We start from the raw sequence: 17,124 nt of genomic DNA on the forward strand, positions 1-17,124 counted from the left end.
TGTAGTAAGCAATTATAGTTGTTTACACAGGCATTGTATAGCCAAGGTATGTGTGTCCCATTCAAAGTCCAAGGCTGGAATTTCCAAGCTGAATTTTCCTCTTTCCTATCTACAAGCGTTTTAAGTGCACAGCACCAAAAATGAATACAAACATATCTTACCGTGGCAACTGATGATTTGTTTGTTTGTTTTTCTACAAGTTCATAGACAATTGAAATTCTTATTTTCATAGATGGTTTACTGGTACTGGACCAGCCACCCAATAACATTGAAAACATATTGACAACATCCTTATGTCCATGTGCCGCTTTCAGAAACACTGGAATTCAGCTTGAGGTGGTCAGTGAATTACATGAGACGTTTCTCGCTACATCTGCTCAGCAACACACCATCCAAACCCACATTGTGACTCCTCTACTATTGGTTCACAGATCAGCTCCAGTCTGGCGGGCTGACTGTTGTCATGGTGGGGCCAGTGTGGTGGTTATTAGTTATTACTAGTGCATTAAACATGATGACCTCCTCCAGAATAATCTAATTATTATCATCCAATCCCTTCCTCCAAAACTAATGAATCTTCACATGTCTTATGTAACCACATAGAAGTGTTATATTATAACCACTCTTGGGACATTTTCACAGATATCTACAAGTATCCTCAGATATTTGATGAAGTAAGGCAATGTGCATGTCTTGGCTGGTTGACTTTAACAGTCTCTCACTAAAGTCTGGTATTATAACTCATCAGGAAGACATCTCAACCTCCTCAAAGCAGGTGTGTAACAGTGAGTTGCAACTTTGCAATGGGAAACAATACAATAGATGTACTTAACTCAGTTTTCACCATGGGTGCAATGGAGTTGAACAATAGTGACAAGTTAGTGATTTTATTCATAGGCTCTGTTTTGTATACGTTTTCAGTGTTGTGCAATCTAGCTTTGCTTTTGGTCATAGCTGTTAACAAAAGTCTACATGAACCTATGTACATGTTGCTTTTCCATTTAATAATCAACGACTTGATAGGCATCAGTGCCATGATTCCCAAGGTGTTGTCCGAAATAATGTCTGAATACAGATATACCAGTTTCTTAGCTTGCCTTGGTCAAGCATTCTGCATTCACATATACGGAGGGGCCACACTCTTTATATTGTCTGTAATGGCTTTAGATCGATATGTAGCTATCTGCTATCCTTTAAGATACCACGCTATTTTGACAAAGGGCCTTGTTGGAAACCTAATTGCTTGTGTTTGGTTGGCTGACTTTACACTAATAACTGCCTTGTTAGGACTTATGTTGCGTTTTCCGTTCTGTAAAACTGTTTTAGTGAATGTCTACTGTGACAATGTTAGCCTCTTACGAGCAACGTGTGCAACCGACACAAGCGTGAACAATATCTACGGCTTATTCATCTCTGGACTGTACCATGGTATTGGTTTGTTTTCTGTTCTATATTCCTACTCATGGATCATCTACACATGCTTTAAAAACAAAGACCCAGGAGCTAAGTTAAAGGCTATAAACACATGTGGCACTCATTTGCTTGTTTTTCTCATTTATGAAATCACAGGGATGTTTAATATCTTAGTGTATAGGTTTCAAGGTAGTCCGCTTCTGCTTCAGCAGGTGATGGGGATGCTGTTTGCAGTGGTTTCTCCGAGCCTCAATCCACTGATATATGGGATTAAAAGTAAAGAGATTAAAGTAAAACTGAAACAACTCTTCTTTCAGTTACCTGGTACAGGTGGCCTGAAAGTTCAAGTAAACACTGTGTCAATGTAACCTTGACTTCTATTTGACATAACATGTTAGTAAATGATATAAAAAAAACTTTATATAGAGATGTTCCCATATAATGTACAACTGTAAACATTAATTTGTCCTACATTTTTGGCAGTCCAACGATACTTAATGATTTAGATGAAGTATATGCTCCTAAAGCATACAGCAGTTACAAATGTGACATTAAAGTTAGGAGGTGCTTAATTATTATCTTAAATATAATCTTTAGTGTTGCTTGTAATGTATAACATAGGCTACTCATATGTGCTTCATTGTTACTATGTTATAACTACAATGGATACTATTAAAATTGTTTTTGTTAATTACTCGAACAGATTCAGACTTTTCTTCGCCATTATAGTTGTGTTTACACACAGGAATTGTATAGCCTAGGTATGTGTGTCCCATTCAAAGTCCAAGGCTGGAATTTCCAAGCAGAACTTTCTTCTTTCCTACCTACAAGGGTTTTAGGTGCATAGCACCAAACATGAATTAGAACATAGTGTGGCAAACTGATCCTTTTTTGTTTGTAATTGGGTGTGCTTGCTTTCGACAGGTGCAAAATTTGTTCTCTCACATATATTATTGTTGGGTGTGCTCAAGCCTTCGGTGAGCACAACCATTCTCTCTCATATATATTTATTATTTTTATTTATTATTTTCCCACCCATAAAACGTAAATATTTGCACTACATAGACAACGTCTGTGTCAAAATGTTCGTCTTGGTCCCAATTGAGTTGCTTGTATTCGCGCAAACGTTCTGTTTGACGGTTTAGGCTTGAATTAAGTTTTTGTAGCAAAAAGTGCCTTGTGTGGCACAAGGGAACTCAGTGCTAGCCTAACGTCAAAACGTCATCCCACGTTAGCAACGACGCATAGATACAACGTTCTAGTGAGACAGACAGTGATATCAGCGAGTCCTCAGCATTAGTACCGTACTAGAAGTCTAGGAAAGTTTAAGCTACTTGGTTCACCTTCGTTCTTTTGGTGAGCAGTCTCACGAGCCCTACTTACCTGGCGTCATGGAGCCGACCAACTAAATACTTATTTAGCACTAGCGTTGCTACCTGCATATACCTACAGCTGGCAGCGGTGCTCCGTTTTGCTCCTAGATTCAGACCTAGCCCCGGTAAATTGTAGAGCTAGGTAGTCTAACTACTACCCTTCTGCTGTGTAGAAATTGCAGGAGCTAACCAGTCGAAGGGTGTACAAAAATACAGGAGCACACCCCACAATTTCCCCAGATATTGTACCCTCTATAGTTATTATTATTCTTATTTAGCCTATTTTCCCACCCCTAATGATCCCTCAATAATTTGACTACATAGACAATGCCGGTGTCAAAATGTTCATCTTGTTAGCGATCGTGTTGCTTCTATTGGGATTTACGTTCCGTTGCACAGTTTAGGTTTGAATTAATTTTTTTGTGGCAAAATTGTCTTGTGTGCACCAAGGCACCTCAGTGCTAGCCTAACGTCAGCACATGTTAGCAACGACGCATAGATACTCTGTTCTAGTAACACAGACACGCATAGATACGCCGTTCTAGTAACACAGACAGCGAGATCAGCGAGCCCTCAGCATTAGTACCGTAGCTAAAAGTCTAGGAAAGTTGAGGCTACTTGGTTCCCCTTCGTTCTTTTGGCGAGCAGTCTCACGAGCCCTACTTACCTGCCGTTATGGAGCCGACCAACTAAATACTTATTTAGCACTAGCGTTGCTACCTGGATATACCTACAGCTGGCAGCTGTGCTTCGTTTTGTTCCTAGATTCAGATCTAGCCCAGATAAATTGAAGATCTAACTAACTACTAGACTTCTGCTGTGTGGGAATCGCAGGAGCTAACCAGTCGAAGGGCGTACAAAAATACAGGGTGTTGATATTCACAGCCTGGAAACATACCCATCTGCAACCGACGCAATGCTTCTCCATGGAGTCAGGGCAGACGGATATGCCCAGAGATTACAAGTAGGAACTTCGACTTTGAGGGGCATTCCATTGTGCTGTTTCTACTAGGAAGTCAGAAAAACTTGACTTCTAAGTTGTTAGGAAAGCAGTAGGCCTACAGCAAACACAATCACTGTACTGAGCCTCCCGTTGAGGCCTCACACCTCGTTTTTAATAGGGGCTCTGAGCAGTGACTTCAAACTAACTCACAGGAGGATTGTCAACACATTGAGACTCACTTTCAGAAACACTGGAATCTAGCTTGAGGTGGTCAGTGAATTACATGAGACGTTTCTTGCTACTTCTGCTCAGCAACACACCATCCAAACCAAACTATTGGTCAGTGCACTGCTGATTGCACATTGTGACTCCGCTACTATTGGTTCACAGATCAGCTCCAGTCTGGCGGGCTGACTGTTGTCATGGTGGGGCCAGTGTGGTGGTTATTAGTTATTACTAGTGCATTAAACATGATGACCTCCCCCAGGATAATCTAATTATTATCATCCAATCCCTTCCTCCAAAACTAATGAATCTTCACATGTCTTATGTAACCACATAGAAGTGTTATATTATAACCATTCTTGGGACATTTTCACAGATATCCACAGGTATCCTCAGATATTTGATGAAGTAAGGCAATGTGCATGTCTTGGCTGGTTGACTTTAACAGTCTCTCACTAAAGTCTGGTATTATAACTCATCAGGAAGACATCTCAACCTCCTCAAAGCAGGTGTGTAACAGTGAGTTGCAACTTTGCAATGGGAAACAATACAATAGATGTACTTAACTCAGTTTTCACCATGGGTGCAATGGAGTTGAACAATAATGGCAAGTTAGTGATTTTATTCATAGGTTCTGTTTTGTATACGTTTTCAGTGTTGTGTAATCTAGCTTTGCTTTTGGTCATAGCTGTTAACAAAAGTCTACATGAACCTATGTACATGTTGCTTTTCCATTTAATAATCAACGACTTGATAGGCATCAGTGCCATGATTCCCAAGGTGTTGTCCGAAATAATGTCTGAATACAGATATACCAGTTTCTTAGCTTGCCTTGGTCAAGCATTCTGCATTCACATATACGGAGGGGCCACACTCTTTATATTGTCTGTAATGGCTTTAGATCGATATGTAGCTATCTGCTATCCTTTAAGATACCACGCTATTTTGACAAAGGGCCTTGTTGGAAACCTAATTGCTTGTGTTTGGTTGGCTGACTTTACACTAATAACTGCCTTGTTAGGACTTATGTTGCGTTTTCCGTTCTGTAAAACTGTTTTAGTGAATGTCTACTGTGACAATGTTACCCTCTTACAAGCAACGTGTGCAACTGACACAAGCGTGAACAATATCTACGGCTTATTCATCTCTGGACTGTACCATGGTATTGGTTTGTTTTCTGTTCTATATTCCTACTCATGGATCATCTACACATGCTTTAAAAACAAAGACCCAGGGGCTAAGTTAAAGGCTATAAACACATGTGGCACTCATTTGCTTGTTTTTCTCATTTATGAAATCACAGGGATATTTATTGTCTTAGTGTATAGGTTTCAAGGTAGTCCGCGCCTGCTTCAGCAGATGATGGGGATGCTCTTTGCAGTGGTTTCTCCGAGCCTCAATCCACTGATATATGGGATTAAAAGTAAAGAGATTAAAGTAAAACTGAAACAACTCTTCTTTCAGTTACCTGGTACAGGTGGCCTGAAAGTTCAAGTAAACACTGTCTCAATGTAACCTTGACTTCTATTTGACATAACATGTTAGTAAATTATATAAAAAAACTTTATATAGAGATGTTCCCATACATTGTACAACTGTAAACTTTTAAATTGTCCAACATTTTTGGCAGTCCAACGATACTTAATGATTTAGATGAATTATATGCTCCTAAAGCATACAGCAGTTAAAAATGTGACATAAAGTTATAAAGTGCTTAATTATTATCTTAAATATAATCTTTAGTGTTGCTTGTAATGTATAACATAGGCTACTCATATGTGCCTCATTGTTATTATGGTATAACTACAATGGATACTATTATTATTTTTTTGTTAATTACTCGAACAGATTCAGACTTTTCTTCCTCATACTACTTAAGGACAGTGATTGATTGCCTGTGACTTGATCAGAATCAGAATTGTGTTTAATCACCAAGTAAGTGGTCACAAACAAGGAATTTACTTTGGTGGGCAGGTGAATACAGTGAACATTTAAATATAATGAACAAAGTCAGATGGCTGAGCGGTGAGGGAGTCGGGCTAGTAACCTGAAGGTTGCCAGTTTGATTCCCAGCCGTGCCAAATGACGTTGTGTCCTTGGGCAAGGCACTTCACCCTACTTGCTTCGGGGGGAATGTCCCTGTACTTACTGTAAGTCGCTCTGGATAAGAGCGTCTGCTAAATGACTAAATGTAATGTAAAAGTAAAATAAAAATGTAGAAAATTGATTGACTGACATTTGGGTAGTTGCAAAGCACAGCTACTCTGCAGACTCTACAGACAACATATAATGACAAATAACCTTCGTATGTAGAATCACAACCAACAAGATAAAGTATGAATCTAACCAAACCAAGACTGGTAAAGCCTGTCTGACTGCAAAGCTCCTACATTACTGTCTTCAGGACTTACCACTATTTTTAGCTTGTCAAAGTCAAAACAAACACAATTCACAAATAAGCATTACATACAAATAAAAAATGATAATATCATATAATAACAAAAGTGTATTAAAATACATTTTAATGCTCACAATTTAACATGTGCTATACCTTTGTGATCACCAGAACAACTTATTGCATATTCACTGAAATTGACATGTAAGTAGTAACACAGGTGTGCCACTTAGAGGCGCTGCAGGGTAACTAATAGAGTGTTGCATGGAGGACGTCTTTTTGTCGGCTAACCCGGAAGTTAGCATCGCCCTTGTCAAAGAGTAGGCCCAGTAGGCCCTATGAGTAGGCCTTTGCCTCCGTTCCATCGACAAAAAGCCTATGGGATACAGTTTATGTGTTTTTCCAATGGATTTTGGATTATCGCTGAAAATAATCTATGTGGGGAAAATGTTCTGCAAAATAACAGATAAATATAAGCTTTATGGGTTTTTAAGCGTAAATGTAATTGGCAGAAGTTAAAAGCTAGGCTAACTTCGAACTACACCATGGCCGCATGACTTCAACGTCACCGCCACTGAGTTTTCAACTTCTGATTTTGCGCGCTTACTGTACCTGTTAAATAGGCTACGACATCTTAAAGGCAGGGTAGGCAATGTTGTTGAGAAGCACTTTTTGTCATATTTGCCGAAAATACTGTTACGTCTTGATAGCAACCAATATATTTAAAGGTTTGATGGTAATATTAAATCATTCCAACATCATTCCAACAACATGCGGCGTTTAGGTGGCTGAGCGGTTAGGGAATTGGGCTAGTAATCAGAAGGTTGCCGGTTCGATTCTCGGCTGTGCAAAATGATGTTGTGTCCTTGGGCAAGGCACTTCACCCTACTTGCCTCAGGGGAAATGTCCATGTACTTACTGTAAGTCGCTCTGGATAAGAGCGTCTACTAAATGTAAATGTAAACATCTGTGGGTGTCGCAATAAACACAAACAATCATTAAGGGGTACCCTGACTATTGATTGAATGGGCAACCTGTCTACCTACCTACCTGAACGCACTCTGCCCCTCCACTCGATACTTGTTACTGTAATTTTGTGAGAGTGGCTTTGAAGGGAGGAGGTGGGATATTTTGGTTGGTTTGAATCATGTCAGAAAGAAGCTAAAATAGCTAGCTTCACGCAACTTGCCTACCCTGCCTTTAAGCTTGTGTTAACCACAGACCCTTTTTCAGACATATTATAAGTGCACAATGCCCGTGATGCAGTCGACTATTAAGATATCGGTGACACACAAACACAGATTCCTGGAGTTATAAATATAGCAGTGCTCGTGATGTTAGTGCCTGTGATTCTGCCTGTGATTTTCATGTTTTCGTGCTCACATGCGGTTCCCCCTAATAACCCCAATACAAAAAAACATGCAGAACAGATGCTTTCCTGCCCCGGTCCTGGCCAGGACACGCGTGGGCACCTGGCCCCCGGGCGCCGTTGATATGCCCGCCCTCTGCTCCTGGCTGCTCTTGGAGGAAAAGATAACAGGATAAGGAAATGCAGAGGGTGAATTTCACCAGATGGAGAATGGAGCATGTTTTCTGCGATGTGTACACATGTATGGCCATTTCAATAATCTTAATCTTAAAGTGATGCAGCTGCAGTTTTTCTCAGTTGCTTTTGTACCTACATTTCTTTAGATCCCAATTAAAATACTCAAAACTACTTGAAAAAAACTTACTTATAAATAAAGAAATAAAGATACTTAGAAAAGGGGGGATTTTTTTGTCATTCTGATGACAACATTTTTGAATGTGCATTGTTTTCTGTTTTCATGTAGCCTACTATTGGAAGTACAATTTCTTTAAATAAAGTATGGAAGATTTATATTACATTTGTATGGTGCCTCTTTATTATGTTGTAATTGGTAGGTCTATTTATATTCTGAATTAAACTTTTAACACAGGAATGTAAGACACCGTAATGAGTAATTCCACTTTGATTAGTAATTAAAGTACATATAAGTAATGGAGACAAATAGTAAATTATTGCTTTTCAAATGTGTTTGTTTGTACGCTTGTACCTCATGCCAACCCTGCATAAATCTGCCCCACTTGGACCAACCCAGTCAAAAACGTCTGGCCACCACTGACTGAGCCTTGCAGTTAAACCTTTTTTCATCAAACGTTAATGTTTATAGCTTTCAATGTGTACATTAAGGTAAGGCATCAAGATAAAGCACAAGCACATTCATCTCTATGATCCTTTTTATTTTTTACAAAAAGGTTTATAAGGAACTTTAAATTAAATTGTATCAATTTAGCGGATGACTTAAAAGCAACATACAAATAATGTAAATGGTAAAATACAGCAGAAAATCAAGGATCAGAAGTGCATTGTTCTAACAGTATTTTTGTATTAAACTCTGTTTTTTTACCTGCCACAGTGCATCAATAACGTCATTATCGTTACAGTATAGTACATCATTCTGATGATTGGGCAGTGTAACAGTAAAACAACCCAATATGGACATAAACACTGTACTCTATCAATGACAGCTGTACTCAATTGTACATATAAGTATGAATAAACAGTAAACCAAAGACAAGTTGTGTGGATACTGACAGTGTAGACATGGATGAGGATTTTATTCATTTATTTTACCATTACTTTGAATGTACAGTTTCATTTAGTATGTTACACTATAAACATTCATTAAATTAATTATGATTGATATTAAAACCTGGTTTCAAGGGATAATGCATAAGTGGATGTCATGGTCGTCATGAGAAAGCATTTCTTTTAAAAAGTAACCTAAAACTTTGGCGAATTTCTTTTGTTTTCAGACCATATATTAGAGGATTTACTAAGGGAGGAAACACCATAACTGACACTCCAAAAGCCCTTCTGAGGAAAGGGGACACGCTCTCAAACCGATGAGCTGTCAGAGCAAAGCATGAGTTACACTCCAAGAACAAAAACACCACCAAGTGTGTGCCACAGGTTTGAATGGCCTTACTCTTGGCATCAGATTGCTTATTCATAATACAGGTGAGCAGGATCTGCAAGTATGTGAATCCAACCACAAAGGCTGAAAGGCCTTGGTAGAATGCTATAAGAGCCAAGCCGTAGTAATTGTTCAAACGTGTGTCTTCACAGATTAGCTTGAGTAAAGAGGGGTTATTACAGTACATGTCCACTATAGTCATTCTGCAGATTTCAAAACGTAAGAGCAGACCCAACAGCAGCATAATCAAAAATATGTTGAGGACCCAAATCATGATGATTAGTCGAATCAAATGAGTCGGCGTCATAATGGAGTTATACCTTAGTGGACGGCAAATGGCAACATACCTGTCATATGCCATGGCAGTCAAAATAAGCAAGGAACCTCCTCCGTACATGTGTGTAAGAAGTGCCTGTATGTAACACGCAGTATAGGAGATGGATCTGTTCTGGGTCAAGATGCTCAGCAGCATTTGAGGAAAGAAAGCAGTGGCACCCATCATGTCATTAACAGTCATGTTGAAGAGCAGAATAAACATGGGGTTGTGCAATCTCCTGTTCAGGCCAATTGCTGTTAAAACCATTACATTACAAAACACTATGATAACATAAGTAAGGGTCCCAAAAAGGAATGCTGGATAAATGGAAAAAGGAGTTAAAGCAAGAGGTTCCATTATCAGCATGACTGTAACATCAGAAGAATTAGTTATCATAACCATATTGTATGGTTGTTGCTTTTGTAGTAGCTGATAATGGGTTCCAACTGCAACAGAAAGGACAATTGATATGACAACTTACTATTAGTACTGTATGTTAGGTATTCAATGATTACATCTTAATTACATGGTTATTATAATATACATGATATGAAGTAGTACCACTGTAGATGCTAACCAGCTGAACTTCTCCCCTACCTCTTGTTGTTCTGCAACTCAGAGTGCTTTGTTTGGTGATGGCCCTGCTCTATTTATTGGCTAGTCTAGAATAGGACGTGACAGGTCCCTAGGACTCCTTTTTTCCCCATCTTTTAGAGGCAATTGTGACACATAGAAACATGCATGAATACTCGAGATAATTTATTTGAATCACAAATGAAAAGAAATGGAAGAACAAACAAGTTGCAGTTTTTCTTGTAACAGTTTTTTTCGAAAATATTTGTTAAACCTTTTTTCACATACACAGTGAAAGGAGAGGAGAGAGGAGGAGTGGGGAGATGAGAACAGAGAAGCCTATAACAACGTAAAGCAGAGCATAGTACAAGTACCGTAGAGTATAGTAGAGTCCTCATCAGATACTCATTAATGATGACATTTTTTTTTTAAACCTTTTTCGAAAATGTTGTTTCAACCTTTCAAAAATCGATTCAATTTGTTTTTCAAACTTTCGAAACTTTTTTTCAAAATTATTGTTTCAAACTTTCAAAACCTTTTTTTTGTAACCTTTATTAGAAAAACTTTTTTCAACCTTTCCCCCCAAAATCGTAAAAAATAAAATAAATAATCAATCTTTCAAAACGTAAAAAAAAAAAAAATGTTTTAGATAAATAAAGTAGCAGATTGTCTTGGCCTATTTCTCAATGTAATCATCCATTTCATCCTCTACTAGGCCTACTTCATCCTCCCTATCCTTTTCCATATCAACTGCTCCACTGCGCAGTCGTTGGTTGTGGTAGCCTTGTAAAGGATAGGGAGGATGAAGTAGGCCTAGTAGAGGATGAAATGGATGATTACATTGAGAAATAGGCCAAGATAAGCTAAGTCCTTGGTCAATATAACATTAACCCATAACACAACATTTACTATACAAAAGTAACACGTCATTACAAAAATTAGGCTACATGTAGGTGCTACAACATTGCAGTATTTGCCTAGCTAAGCGACGACACAATTATTCCACAGCAACATAAACCCACAGTCCAACAGCATCAACAGTTTTTGTTGTTGCTGTTTCTGCAAAAGGTTTGTTTGCTTCAGGCCTCTGTTTGTGTAATGCTGTGTGATAGGGGAAAATGTTGTCAGTTTTTGTTTGCTGCAATTACATAGATGTGTTGTGCACCTTATGGCCACCGTAGTTTATGTAATTACAGTATTAATGTATTTACTGCTGCTGCTGTTTTTTGCCATATACATATTTCATACATAGCCTATATTCATACAGATTTCAGATTAAACATGTTTTTGATTTGACTCTAATTACTGTAATATTTGGCTTAAATGTTTTATGTGTTTGAAAATGCGTGGTTGAAAAGCTCCGCGGTGGCAGGGCCCCTGGGGTGGATGAGGTCCACCCGGAGTTCCTTAAGGCTCTGGATGTTGGGGCTGTCTTGGTTGACACGACTCTTCAACATCGCGTGGACATCAGGGACAGTGCCTCTGGACTGGCAGACCAGGGTGGTGGTTCCCCTCTTGAGATTAGCAAGGATTTCATGCTATTTTCAGAGATTAGCGATTTTCTATCATTTTTTAAAAACATTATTGAAAAAGTAAAGGGTGTGGAAGTAGGCCAAACATTATTAGAATAATATGGTGTGTATTTGAGACTTTTTGAAACAAGTTTGAAAAAGATATTGAGATTAGCGAGGATTTCATGCTATTTTCAGAAATTTGCGATTAATTGGAATTTTATTCAAAACTTAATTGGAATAGTAAAGGTTGTGGAAGTAGGCCAGACATTATTAGAATAATCTGGTGTGTATTTGAGATTTTTTGACACAAATTTGAAAAAGATATTGAGATTAGCGAGGATTTCATGCTATTTTCATAGATTATTGATTAATTGGAATTTTATTCAAAATTGTATTTAATAAATAAAAAATAATAATAATAAAATAAAGGGTGTGGAAGCAGGCCAGACATTATTAGAATAATCTGGTGACAGTTTGTTTTTTATATCCATAAAAATATTATAAAAGTCATCATTTTTCAAAATGGTATGGGTAATTTTCACCCGGTCCCTAACTCGACGCTGCAAAGTAGCGTTTTCCGAATGTGAGACGAATGTCGAATGTCGAATATGAAACTAACTTCACCTCGCTCTCCGGGTCGGGGAGGAGATCTTGACCCAAGCGGAGGAGTTCAAATATCTCGGGGTCTTGTTCACGAGTGAGGGAAGAATGGAGCACGAGATCGACATGCGGATCGGTGCGGCGTCCACAGTGATGCGGGCTCTGCATCGATCCGTCGTGGTGAAGAAGGAGCTGAGTCGAAAGGCGAAGCTCTCTATTTACCAGTCGATCTACGTTCCTACCCTCACCTATGGTCACGAACTGTGGGTAGTGACCGAAAGAACGAGATCGCGAATACAAGCGGCCAAAATTAGTTTTCTCCGCAGGGTGTCCGGGTTCTCCCTTAGAGATAGGGTGAGAAGCTCGGTCATCCGGGAGGGGCTCAGAGTAGAACCGCTGCTCCTCCGCGTCGAGAGGGGCCAGTTGAGGTGGCTCGGGCATCTGATAAGGATTCCTCCTGGACGCCTCCCTGGTGAGGTGTTCTGGGCACGTCCCACTGGGAAGAGGCCCCGGGGAAGACCCAGGACACGCTGGAGGGACTATGTCTCTCGGCTGGCCTGGGAACGCCTCGGGGTCCCCCAGGAAGAGCTGGTGGAAGTGGCCGGGGAGAGGGAAGTCTGGGCCTCCCTGCTTAGGTTGCTGCCCCCGCGACCCGACCCCCGGAAAAGCGTGGGGATGATGATGGATGGATGGTGTTTGAAAATGTTTGAATTGTATTGTCTTGGCAAAACCTTAAAAACAACTGCTCGTTTTTTTTCTTTTTGCGTGATTCTCTTGAGAAAATGACGCAATGGGTTATTTTAGGAATCTACAGATTACCTATGCACCATCTCAGAAGACTTCATAGGGATGAAAATGATGCATGGCTATAGATACCATTCAGTATATAAAGTCACAAGTCATACAATTGAGTTAGTTTCTTGTCAAACCTTAGTGTTTCTGTGTCATCCAAACGGTTCTTGATTGCTGTTGCCTAGTGTGTCATTGAAAATGAATGGTTATGGATAACAATTTTTTGTGCTGCAGTGGAGAGACTAGGCATAAACTGAACCAGTTTTGTGCTGTGTGGAAACAGATGTAAGTAAAAGGATGAATTAAGGAATATTTGTCAATTTCAATGTATTGGATGTTTTTTGAATAAGTGTAATTTTTTTAATTGTTTTGTATGTTTAATTAGTGTACCCACACTTCTGAAGAAGAGAAGCCTGATTCAAAGACAATGGAAGAACCTGCAAATGTGTCATCTATTCTAACACTTCAAGGCTACAACCTCCCTCCTGACACTGTCATCCCTGCTTTCCTTTTTGCATCCCTGGGTTATATGATCATCCTGTTCTGCAACCTTCTTCTTATAATCACCATTGTCGGAAATAAGAGCCTCCACCAGCCCATGTATCTTTTGTTGCTCAACTTGCCCATCAACGATCTCATCGGCACCACTGCACTGTTTCCACAGATGATCAAACAGATTTTATTAGACGTCAAGACGTTACCACACTCCTCATGTGTCACTCAAGCATTCTTCCTTCATGTGTATGGAACAGGTACTGTTTTGATTTTATCTGCTATGGCATATGACAGATACATTGCCATATGTTGTCCATTGAAATACAATGTCATTATGACAAACAGCCACTTGATGAAAGTCATAACAGTGATGTGGCTGACTAACCTTACTCTAATTAGTGTTCTCTTCTACCTGTTGCTTCGTTTGCCCCGTTGTAGGTCTCTCATGGTACACACCTATTGTGACAACCCCTCATTGCTGACACTGGTCTGTGCAGATACAAGCATCAATAACATATACGGTTTATTCACTACGGCTCTTACACAGGTGATAGCAAACGGGACAGTTCTGTACACATATCTTCAGATCCTTGTTGCATGTTTCAGAAACAAGGGATCTGATACGAAAACCAAAGCTTTACAGACGTGTGCCACTCATCTAATTGTTTTTCTTCTTCTTGAAAGTCTAGGTCTTTTCACAATCATTTCCTCCAGAATAAAGAATATTCCCCCGGACCTAAGGAGACTTATAGGGGTCTCAACATTAATGTTTCCTCCAACAGTGAATCCTATCATATATGGTATTAAAACTAAAGAGATCAGAGAAAGGGTGATACACATGTTCAAGAGCAAAATATTTCCATCCTAGGATGTATTATTCCACAGGTACAGAACCAACAGCATCTATCATTCAGAACCTTGATGTCCTTTTTCAAAACTCTAGACACAAAACTCACAACTGATGATCAAAATGCATACATTTTTCAAAACGCTAACACGATTTTAAATTGCTTGGATACAATACACACTCACCTTAGATCATTTGTTGATTGAACTATAATCATCTGTTCAAAATGGCACAACTTAACATCAAAGTGTTACAATTCTAAAACGCAATTCACACATAACATCTGAAATGTCTGTCATTTCCTTACATTACAATGATCTAACTGTCAATCGATACTACTGCTCAAAATGATAACTGTTGCATTACTCTTAATGCATAGTTTTATAGAAACTGACAAACAATATTCCAAGTTTAGAACATGAAAGTTTCAGTATAACAAGATCCATTGACACCAATTACCATGAAACATAAACAAATTGGACTAAACCATCATGTTTTCAGGTTTGAAAACCAGGAGCAACTGTTGGTATGTAGGCCCTTGTAATTGCTTTGTCAAATTACAGCCAAATCCACAAGACAGGGTTGATAGAAATGTAGGAGAGTAATAAATCCTTTGGGTTGCTTTGTTTGCTTGTTTTTTGTTTGATTTTTGAGGTAGGTGAGGAACACTGCAGTACATGTTTTATGTACTGTAGCATAGTTTTCTTTTGTAGATAATTATGTTTGCTTTGATACAAAAAAAACAAAGAACTGTTGTAATTTGATTTTATTTCATAAATACATTTCTGATTTTGCTCGATGATTCCACTGTCTGTAGTATTCTCTCTTAGTCCATTTATGGTGATGTGGTATCTTATGAAACATGTGTATCACAGCCCAGGACCATGTTCTATCAAATCGCATGCAATTATGCAAATCTGTTTGCAGAGAGCTGTGTCTCATCCAATAACATAATATATTTGCAAACATCTTCGAGAGCGAAAGACGGTGTTGAGACTGGACCTTCTCATATTGTATATAAAATATCCCTGCTTAAGATGAACTAAATACATGTAATTTTTTGCTGTGATATCATGTTAAAATGATATTTCTCTTTGTCTTATCTACAACTACTTACAATAATAATTTTACAGAAATGTTATATCATTACTACACATTTAATTTACGGTAATGTACATTTTCATAATGAATACTAATTCTGCATTTTTTCTTATTTGCGTAGGAAATGCTTTAATTGTAATTCCCAATTTGTGTTTTTACTTTTGTATGGAATGTATGCCTGGAAATTGTTTATTATATGTCTAAGGTTAAACAGATAGTTTATTAAAAAATTCTAACAATTAGTAATGAGCTTGGTTGTAAGATTTGCTGAAATTCTTTGTCAATCATTTAAATTATATTCTAAAATTGCTACATAAACCTGATAAATTGGAATGATGGACTTTCTTCAATTTTCTATTCCCCTGTCCATTGATTGAATGATCTGTTTTCTTGATCACCTGCCCTGACTCGAGGAATGTGTCCATTCAGACTCCCTGAATCATATAGAAACATTGGTGCTACTAAGGCAACAGCTCCAACAGTTTATTATAATAATAAATTGCTTAAAAAATCAATGATCAGAAGTGCATCATTCTAACAGTATTTCAGTGGTTAGAACCAAGAAACAGTCTGTACTCAACTGAAGTTATTAGTATGTGAATAAACTGTTAAAAGTCATGTAAAAGTATTGAATAGTTTATGACATGTCCCTAAGACCCAGCCTGTCAACAGTAATCATTCGTTTTAACCATAAACTGGAATAATACAGAGAGCAGTTTGAGATATGAACAACAATATACCTCTAAACAATGCTTATCTAACTAAGCTAAAACCTTATACTTCTTAGCTTTTCTGCCTGCCGAGGTGCATTCTGGGTGCCAGGAGCATTGTTGCTACATGGCCCCCTCTAAACGTGTTGGCTGTCCACAGCAACTAAACGCTACTCCAGAACAAAGTCAGTAAAGCGACGGGGTAGCCGCCCCCGCCGTCTTGGTGCCCGTGGAGTCACAGTCTGTTGCCCACCACCAACAGTTGCCAAGTCAGGTAGGATGGGCAGGGTGTTAGGTGGTGGTGAAGCTGCGTCGGGTGAGCGGGGCTGGTCCCCAACAGTATGTCGTTCAGCCAGGGGGCGGTAAGGTGCCAACCGGTCCCGATGCAACACCACTATCCGCTTCCTGATGTTCAGTTTCACCCGATAAACTACATCCGAAATCTGCTCCAACACTTAACAGGGTCCCACCCACTGGCTCGTGAGCTTAGGAGAGACACCCTTCTTTCGTATTGGCTGATAGACCCAGACCTTCTCTCCAGGTGAGAACGCGCGGCCTCGACAGCGGGTATCATACCCCCGCTTCTGCCGTACTCCTGCCTCGGCCTGATGCTATCGAACGTAGTCATGCGCCACGGCCAGGCGCTGTTGCAGGTCCTGCAGATACGTGTACCCAGGTATGGTGGGAAGTTCAGTGTTGGGGGGTGTGCCAAAAGCCAGGTCTACTGGCGTCCGCAGCTCTATCCCGAACATTAAAGCAGCTGGTGTGCACCCGGTGCTCTCTTGTACTGCTGATCGGTATGCCAACAGGACCACCGGCAGGTGACAA

General features: G+C 39.3%; 4 protein-coding genes across 4 annotated transcripts; 3 read left to right on the plus strand and 1 right to left on the minus strand.

Moving 5' to 3' along the window:
- Positions 1-845: 845 nt before the first annotated feature.
- Positions 846-1,752, plus strand: LOC134029382 (olfactory receptor 4D2-like). Its single transcript, XM_062473477.1, has 2 exons — positions 846-1,507; positions 1,731-1,752. The coding sequence occupies exons 1-2, from the start codon at positions 846-848 to the stop codon at positions 1,750-1,752; spliced, it is 684 nt and encodes a 227-aa protein (XP_062329461.1).
- Positions 1,753-4,533: 2,781 nt separating this feature from the next.
- Positions 4,534-7,894, plus strand: LOC134029383 (olfactory receptor 4D2-like). Its single transcript, XM_062473479.1, has 2 exons — positions 4,534-5,195; positions 7,807-7,894. Exons 1-2 carry the CDS (start codon positions 4,534-4,536, stop codon positions 7,892-7,894), a joined length of 750 nt encoding a protein of 249 aa, XP_062329463.1.
- A 1,230-nt stretch (positions 7,895-9,124) lies between these two features.
- On the minus strand, positions 9,125-10,060 carry LOC134029193 (putative gustatory receptor clone PTE03). Its single transcript, XM_062473222.1, has one exon. The coding sequence runs from the start codon at positions 10,058-10,060 to the stop codon at positions 9,125-9,127; it is 936 nt and encodes a 311-aa protein (XP_062329206.1).
- Positions 10,061-13,549: 3,489 nt separating this feature from the next.
- On the plus strand, positions 13,550-14,506 carry LOC134029221 (olfactory receptor 52E4-like). The gene has a single exon (XM_062473266.1). The coding sequence runs from the start codon at positions 13,571-13,573 to the stop codon at positions 14,504-14,506; it is 936 nt and encodes a 311-aa protein (XP_062329250.1). The 5' UTR covers positions 13,550-13,570.
- Positions 14,507-17,124: the final 2,618 nt, after the last annotated feature.

This window comes from Osmerus eperlanus, chromosome 11, assembly GCF_963692335.1.
Source record: "Osmerus eperlanus chromosome 11, fOsmEpe2.1, whole genome shotgun sequence".
NCBI classification, from domain to species: domain Eukaryota; kingdom Metazoa; phylum Chordata; class Actinopteri; order Osmeriformes; family Osmeridae; genus Osmerus; species Osmerus eperlanus.